This window comes from Pleurodeles waltl, chromosome 2_1 (genome assembly GCF_031143425.1).
Source record: "Pleurodeles waltl isolate 20211129_DDA chromosome 2_1, aPleWal1.hap1.20221129, whole genome shotgun sequence".
Lineage (NCBI taxonomy): Eukaryota > Metazoa > Chordata > Amphibia > Caudata > Salamandridae > Pleurodeles > Pleurodeles waltl.
Genome location: NC_090438.1, coordinates 619,258,400 through 619,267,315, shown reverse-complemented (window position 1 = coordinate 619,267,315; position 8,916 = coordinate 619,258,400). Strand labels below are relative to the sequence as shown.

Sequence of the window (8,916 nt, the reverse complement as noted above, 5' to 3'; positions counted from 1 at the left end):
AGGCAGGTACCCAAGATTGTCCTTCATCAATCAACTGGATGCCTTCAGCTGGAAACCAAACCCACTCCACTTTCTTGACAGTCCCTCACTCTGCATGGCCCACTGACACTCGCTATCCAGTGGCCCAGTGAGGCACACCATTTTCACCTGCCTTGGACTACCTTCCACAATGGGTATATCCCCTCTACTCCCACATCCTCTTTCTCTAACCGAAGTTCAGCTTCCAGCGCAGCTTGCCAGGCCTCCAATAAAGACATGTCCTTATTGTTACTCGTCCCCTACTTCTTTATTGTACCCTTTTAAATGAAGTGCTCTCTTTGTGAATTCATTAGTGCACTACCTTTTAACAGGTGGCATGACTGTGCTGCCCTGTTTAATGTCCTTTTCTTGTTGGGCTTCAGATTTTGAGGCTTTTCAGCCTACCACTGTGCACTCTTATTTGCCCTGCTATTTGCTGAAAACCTGAGAGGGACTAGAATAGTGGCCATATTTAAATGGTCAATGTGCATACATAAAAGTATGATTATTAAGGTGATCGGGGTCACCTTAACTCACCCGTTTGTAGATGAAAAGGCCTGGCAAAGTGCAAACTTCATACAACTATTGGATGGATGTATCTATGCAGGAGGTGTTTATCCAAGGGAATGTGGGAAACCAAGCTAAGGGAATCATTGGTGAGTGGTAGAGGATTAGGGCTAACCCACTCATTGGGATGTCACCAAACCAGGAACCGGGGGTAGGCCATATTTAAGTGGTCCAATAGTGGCCAAATGGTGCTTGAAACGCCACTGGGGATCATTAAAAATGGGGGTTCCCAGGAAGTGCATGACAGGAGGTGTCTGATATGTAAAATTAAGGGAGTTAACCTCACCAAACATCACAGGAATATACACAGTGCTGTAATAATAATACATTGAAGGAGAGCCTAAACCCTTTTCTTTGTCCATCTGAAAAAAACGGAACATAACCATATATAAGTAGTTATGAAAAGAGTAGCAGACAACAATAAGAAGTGGTACAGAATGTTAATGCTTCCTCAGAATGTATGTTCAACAGCGGATGAGGGACCACATCTCGTTTAGATCATTTAGCCCACGAGGAGCTGTACCAAATTTTTCAATAAATCTGGCTTTGAGCTTATCCAAAATAGGTGAGATACCAGTTCCTTTATGGTTTGTCTCCACCACGAATAATACTGGCCACCATATTTCATCTTCAGAATGGTTTTTGCTTATGTACTGTTCTACGAGAGGTGCACCTCACACTAAGCATCTAATTCTAGACCTGTGTTGTGGAATGCACGTTTTAACTGGTTGGACTGTTTGTCCAATGTATGTTAACAGACAAGGACATCTTATGCAATACACAACATTTTTAGTGTTACAGTTAGAAAATATGAGCTGCTTATGTGCTTTTCCGTTGACCTCAATGGTTTTGGTGTTCTCAGTAAACCTGCAGGCTGTGAAGTTGTTGCACCTGTACTGTCCAATTACATGAGGTAAGTTAAGCATTTCCCTAAGGTCTCTTTTCTTTTTGTCTGGAAACGAAGAGTGCACCAGGGCATTCCCCAGGTTACAACCTCTTTCAAAAGAAAATAAAGGTTTAGGCATTTCTAATGGGCCCAACATTTTCCAGTTCCTTTCAATAATAGATCTAACTCTGTTAGCTTTTGGATTATATGTCATAACACATATCAACTGGGATTCTCTGGTGCAGATTTTTGGAACCAACAATTCCTCTCTTGGAGTGTACCATGCACGCATGCAAGCTCCCTTCACAAGTTTTTTGGGATAACCCCTGCTTATCAATCTGGATATCAAATTTTCAGCATTAGAAAAATAGTGTGCCTTTGTTGTACAATTTCTCCATATACGGAGGATCTGTCCATAAGGCAGATTCTCCTTCTTTGTTCAGGGATGACTGCTGGCAAAATGTAGTAAAGTATTTCTATCTGTTGGCTTTGTATATAGCTTAAATTCAATGTGTCCTTCACTTGATTTTACCCAAAGATCTAATAAATTGATGAGTCTTGAATCATAGGACATTGACAATCTCAAATTTGGAGTACATTGGTTAAGCCATTCATGGAAGGTAGAAAGTTGCTCGCTATCTCTCTCCCATATGATAAATATATCATCAATGTAACAGAGCCATTGAATGATATTGTGACGGGCCGACCCGAGGCGACACGTACACAAGACCAACTGGTGCTGGCGCTGCCCCAAGTGCTCTGGTTCTTCCTTTGGAGGAAGCCAATCAGCGGCCCCTTCCAACACTGAAGGAGGGACCAGGTACTGGAAACACAGGACCCCGATGTCAAGAAAAGCCGGCAGTCGAGAGACAAGGGGCGAGCAACAGAGGACCAGAGGACAGCGGCGCTGACGGAGTTAACGGTGAAACCCGAAGGAAGCAAGAAGACGTGGAGGAGGCGGGCGGCGGAACGGACATCTCGGTGGCCCAGGAGACGTAACGAGAACCCCAGCCACGTTTCTGGAGAAGCGTGGCACTCTCAGGTGCGTTCAATTAACCGACTAAAGGACACCAGAGGGTTTGGGAGGAAGGGAGGAGAAGGGAATAAGGAGCAAGGGGGAGTGGGCGGTCGGGAAAGGAAGGGAGAAGGGAATAAAACCAATATAAAAATCTTACACCTGACAAATAACAAAACAGAGGAAAAGACCCAGGAGTAAGAAAAGGCTTCAGAAAGGAGCACCTCAGTAGTTTCACCACTTTGAGAAAAGCTGTCAGAGGAGAACAACATAGGCAACAGGATGGAAAGAAGGAGAAGGAGTTATACGTATAAGAAACAATAAAGAAAGAGAGGTCCAGTGAAGAGACAGTGGAGACTAAGAAGCCAAAGAAAAGGACCGTATATCAGTAGACACTACCAGGGAAAAGAGAGACATAGAACACTGTAGATAGAAGAGACATCAGAAAGGGAGAAAGAGAGACTAAAAGTTTATAATAGGATCAGAAAGAGAGAGAGAGAAACACATACGGTACGGCAGAGAAGAAAGGAAAAGAAGGTGTAGGAAAAGGGAAAAAGGACACAAAGAGAAAAGGAACTTACCAATACTTCTCTTGTTCTTCCCCCCACATGCGCTTCCTGGGAGCCCTGAAAGAGGAAAAGACCACGGAAGAGGTGAAAATCCAGGGGAAGACACACTATTGACTCGAATAAACATTATCCAATAAAGTACATCTGAAACCAATCATAGCTCTTCATGTCGTCCTTGAACCCGGCCAACCACAAATGGTTTCAGAAGAGGGATTTGAAAGAGGACCATTGACGACATGGAGGAAAAACCCACCTTGGCAGACATGATAGCCCAGTTGGCCGAAGGGCAGCGCCACCTACAAATAGTCTGGGAACAACAGCTTAAGGAGGCTAAGGAGGAGCGAGAGGCCTTGCAAACTGCTCTAAAAAGTCAAGCCACCATAATAGCCAACAACCAGTTGGTTCATGAAACGGCCCTGGGTAAACTAACCAACACCATTGCCCACACAAAAGTACAGCCTAACGTACCTAGCAGCGTGCTTCAAAGATATCAGGAACAAGAGGATCCGGATTCCTTTTTTACAAATTTCGAGAGGGTAGCCAGTACTGCTAACTGGCCGAAGACAAATGGGATCAATATATTGCTCCATTACTTACTGGACAGTTGCAAGCCGCCTATCAGGCAATAAACCCTGGAGGAACCCTACCCTATACTGAGATGAAGAAAGCAATCCTGGAACGCATCGGATTGGATAGCAAGAGTTATAGAACGAAGTTTCGACAGACAAAGTGTCAACACCAAGAAAACCCCCGCACCTTGTATTACCGGGTGCACCATACAGGGGGGAAATGGTTACACCCCACAGAACCCACGAGGGAGGAGATGTTCGATACAATTGTCCTCAAACAATATCTGGACGCACTACCACCCAACACAAGGAATTGGGTTAGACAACATCCGGGGTTAACTAACCAAACTGCTGTAGATCTAGCCTGTGCTTGCCACTGGGCCACTGATTTTCGTAGTGTTCCCGGCAGACATCCCCCTCCTACTCCTGCACGACCAGCCCTAGCCAAGACTATAACCCCTTGACGTACGACCATGCATGGCTCTGAACGGACTCTCCCTGCTGCTTCTGCAGCTCCGAGTTATCCAACCACAGGGCCACAATGTTATCATTGTTCTGAATGGGGGCATATTGCTCGACACTGTCCATTAAAAAAGGACCCAGAAGAGCCGATGGAAACAGGGCTGATGAAAAGTCGAGTATTATGGTCCAGAGGTAAGAGACCAACCTATACTCTAACAGTCCTACTCAATGATATAGAAAGGACGGCTCTCGTGGATTCGGGGTGCAGTCAAAGTGTGATCCGACAGAATTTGGTCCTACCCGGGCAAGGGAACCCGCAGAGTCAGGTGTTAATAGTATGTGTACACGGAGATCAACGACCCTATCCCGTGGCTACGGTTCACCTTAATTGGAAAGGAGAGGACGAGACAATAACTGTGGGGGTGATTCCAAATCTGGGAGAGGATCTCAACCTCGGTACGGACTATGTGGACTTTACCTCTCTCCTTGAAAAAGCAGGACAAGAACATGTAAATAATGCCTGGTGGGAAGAGGCCCCCTTTGGTGTAAGCGAGGAAGAGACCAGAAAACCGCGAATCAAACTCAGTAGAAAACAGAAGAGAGAACAACAATGGAAACATCAAAATCTCCGGGACCCCAGAAATCCAGACCCCAACCCCCCTCCGGCCATCATCTGCACAACCACAGGAGATTTTCGACAGTGCTCACATGAAGATCCCACACTGAAACATGCGTGGCACCAAGCCTTACACCCAGACGGACATGTGGTAGGTCCCAAATTCCTGGTAAACAAACAATTTATTGTATAGAACCACCTCCAACTCAGGGGAAAGAGCATTACAGTTAGTGGTACCACAAACCCATAGACAGCAGGTCCTACAATTAGCCCATGGCGATAATGGGGAAGGACATATGGGGAGATAAAAAACAGAAGAAGCGGTATTGCGGCGGTTTTATTGGCCTGGCATGTTTGGAGATATTAGGAAACATTGTTCTGATTGCCAAAAATGTCAACTCCTGAATCCCTCTCCTTACCGTCCAGCTCCCCTTCAACCTCTTCCCATTATAGAGACCCCTTTCACTAGAGTTGGGATGGACATTGTAGGACCCCTAACTCCTTCGGTAAGAGGATGCCAATATATCCGTGTGTTAGTTGATTACGCAACTCGATATCCTGAAGCCTTACCAATCCCCAGTATGCACACAAAAACCCTTGCCCAGGCAATGATAGAATTTTTTCTCGAGTTGGGTTTCCTAAAGAAATTCTCACAGATCAGGGAACTCCCTTTATGTCAGGACTTATGGCGGAAGTATGCCATTCCCTAGGGGTTAAACAAATAAGAACTTCAGTTTATCATCCCCAGACAGACGGACTAGTGGAAAGATGTAATAAGACTATTAAATTCCTACTTTGTAAAAGTATTTCCGAAGCCGGAAAAGATTGGGAAAATAAACTAACCCTAGTGCTCTATGCCATACGCACCCATGTCCAGACATCCACAGGACATAGCCCCTTTGAGCTGTTATTCAGGAGACAGCCCCGTACCCTTTTAGAAATGTTAGCAGAGCAAAGGGAAGAATCAGAAGAAGAGGTTAAGGACATCTTAACATATACCCGAGAACTAAGAGAAAACCTACACACAGTATGGGAAGAGGCCCATACTGCATTAAGAGAGGCCTAAAACAAACAAAAACAGTGGTACAACGCTAAAAGTGCATATCAAAGTCTGAAGGTGGGAGACAAGGCATTAGTATTACTACCCAGTTGTGAAAATAAACTACTAGCCCGGTGGCAAGGCCCATATGAAGTCTTAGAACAGATCAATCCTACCACCTATAGACTCACCATGCCCCAGGGTTTGGGAAAGGAACAAATATATCACATCAATCTGTTAAAAAAATGGCAGGAACCCAAAAATGAACATCCCGTCTTTTATATCGTACAGGAGACAAACAATGAGATTCCCCTTCCTTCCCTCCCAGCTGGCCCACCACATGAGGACCCTACCCCTCAAATAAACCCCATACTTACAGACCCATACCTTATGCAACTCAGTAACCTGGTCAATAACAACCAAGACTTGTTCTCAAAGACTCCGGGACGAACCTCTGACATCATAGCCAGACAGCGGCCCTATTGTATCCCAAATACCATTATGACCGGAAGATAAAGAAAAGACCGCATTCGCCACTCCATCCAGTCTTTATCACTTTGCGGTCCTTCTGTTTGGTGTTCATGGTGTCCCAGCCACCTTTCAGAGACTTATAGACAGGATATTGCGAGCTTACCATCAGTATGCGGTGGCATATCTCGATGATATCGTAGTATACAGCACAACCTGGGAAGACCACCTGGAACACTTAACCAACATCCTACAGGCCCTGAGAGAAGCCAACCTTACAGCTAACCCTGAGAAATGCAAGTTGGGACACACAATGATTAAATATTTGGGATATATACTTGGAGAAGGACAAGATAGACCCCAGGTAGAGAAAATACAGGCGATCACCCAGATCACCCTTCCCCGCACAAAGAAAGATGTACGAGATTTCCTGGGACTCGTAGGATATTATAGACGATTCATACCACGATTCTCCACCATAGCTGGACCTCTTACCGACCTCTTGCAGAAAACATGTCCAAACACTTTACCCCCTCTCTTAGATATAGAACGACAGAGCTTTGAAACGCTAAAAACCGCTTTGACATCCGGACCGGTGTTGTGATGTCCCAATTTTCAAAAACCCTTTGTGGTACAAACTGATGCCTCAGCTGTAGGACTCGGGCTGTCCTTTCACAAGAACAAGACGATGGGACTCTACACCCCGTCGTGTACATAAGTTGAAAACTCCTTCCATGGGAACTCCATTACCCCACATTAGAAAAGGAATGTTTGGCTATCAAGTGGGCGGTGGAGTCCCTGCGATATTATTTAGCGGGCAGAACCTTTACTTTAGTGACTGACCATTCTCCCCTTACCTGGCTTGCCCAAAATAAGGATACCAACTCCTGTATACTCCCATGGTTCCACTCACTCCAGCCTTTCTCCTTCCAGATACGGCATTCCCCGGGTTCCCTCATGATGAACGCTGAATTTTTATTGCGATATCCGAGTTCGGAGCGTCTCTATCAGCCGCTTGCTAGGGGGAGTGTATGTGACGGGCCGACCCGAGGCGACCCGTACACAAGACCAACTGATGCTGGCGGTGCTCCGGTTCTTCCTGTGAAGGAAGCCAATCAGTGGCCCCTTCCGACACTGAAGCAGGGACCAGAAACTGGAAACACGGGACCCCGACGCAAAGAAAAGCCGGCAGTCGAGAGACGAGGGGCGCGCAACAGAGGAGCAGAGGACAGCGGTGCTGACGGAGTGAACGGTGAAACCCGAAGGAAGCAAGAAGACGAGGAGGAGGCGGGTGGCGGAACGGACATCTCGGCAGCCCAGGAGGCGTAACGAGAACCCCCCCAGCCACGCTTCTGGAGAAGCGTGGCACTCTCAGGTGCGTTCAATTAACCGACTAAAGGGCATCAGAGGGTTTGGGAGGACGGGAGGAGAAGGGAATAAGGAGCAAGGGGGAGTGGGTGGTCGGGAAAGGAAGGGAGAAGGGAATAAAACCAATATAAAAATCTTACACCCGACAAATAACAAAACAGAGGAAAAGACCCAGGAGTAAGAAAAGGCTTCAGAAAGGAGCACCTCAGTAGTTTCACCACTTTGAGAAAAGCTGTCAGAGGAGAACAACATAGGTAACAGGATAGAAAGGAAAGAAGGAGAAGGAGTTATACGTATAAGAAACAATAAAGAAAGAGAGGTCCAGTGAAGAGACAGTGGAGACTAAGAAGCCAAAGAAAAGGACCGTATATCAGTAGACACTACCAGGGAAAAGAGAGACACAGAACACTGTAGATAGAAGAGACATCAGAAAGGGAGAAAGAGAGACTAAAAGTTTATAATAGGATCAGAAAGAGAGAAAGAGAGAGAGAAACACATACGATACGGCAGAGAAGAAAGGAAAAGAAGGTGTAGGAAAAGGGAAAAAGGACACAAAGAGAAAAGGAACTTATCGATACTTCTCTTGTTCTTCCCCACACATGCGCTTCATGGGAGCCCTGAAAGAGAGGAAAAGACCACGGAAGAGGTGAAAATCCAGGGAAAAGGACAACGAACCTATAAAGAAAACAGTACAAGAAAGACAAAGAAGACACACTATTGACTACAAAACATTATCCAATAAAGTACATCCGAAACCAATCATAGCTCTTCGTGTCGTCCTTGAACCCGGCCAACCACAGATATCTTCTGGAAAGGGTTACTGATGTCATAAATCCAACCAGTCTCAAAGCAATCCATACCTAAATTAGCAATCTTGGGAGCAAAGCTACACCCCTTCGCTAAGCCTTTTACCTGGAGATATATATTGCTCTTGTAAGTAAAGAAATTGCTTTTAGGCAAAGGGAAGCTAAAGTCACTATGAATTCAGTGGGGACCTTGTGTGTTAAAGGCATGGACTCTAAGAACACCTTAATCACTTCTATGGCCTCATCTTGTGGAATACTGGCATAGAGAGCTTCAGTATCAAATGTAACTAACAGTTGTGTTTGCTCATTGAAGATCATGCCCTCAAGTTTATTAATCATATCCACTGACTCATGTACATAAGCCTGAGTGTTGCACACAAACAGCTTTAAAAAAGTGTCCACGTATTGGGCTAGTGGTTCAAGTACAGATCCACAGGCAGAAATTACAGGTCTACAAAGTGGATTATGGGATTTTTATGGATTTTTGGAAGGATATATAACCTGGGTGTTCAGTTATCACTTATTTAAGAAAT

The 8,916-nt window shown here is 45.4% G+C and overlaps 1 protein-coding gene across 1 annotated transcript; it reads left to right on the top strand.

Annotated features, from left to right (window-relative positions):
* Positions 1–2,506: 2,506 nt before the first annotated feature.
* On the top strand, positions 2,507–8,336 carry LOC138267019 (uncharacterized). Its single transcript, XM_069215870.1, has 2 exons — positions 2,507–4,853; positions 7,143–8,336. The coding sequence occupies exons 1-2, from the start codon at positions 4,098–4,100 to the stop codon at positions 7,536–7,538; spliced, it is 1,152 nt and encodes a 383-aa protein (XP_069071971.1). The 5' UTR covers positions 2,507–4,097; the 3' UTR covers positions 7,539–8,336.
* Positions 8,337–8,916: the final 580 nt, after the last annotated feature.

Coding starts and splice junctions, on each gene's coding strand:
- LOC138267019 (XM_069215870.1), top strand. CDS start 4,098: ATGCATGGCTCTGAACGGACTCTCCCTGCTGCTTCTGCAGCTCCGAGT. Junction 4,854..7,142: donor TACACCCAGACGGACATGTG/GTAGGTCCCAAA, acceptor TTCTCCTTCCAG/ATACGGCATTCCCCGGGTTC.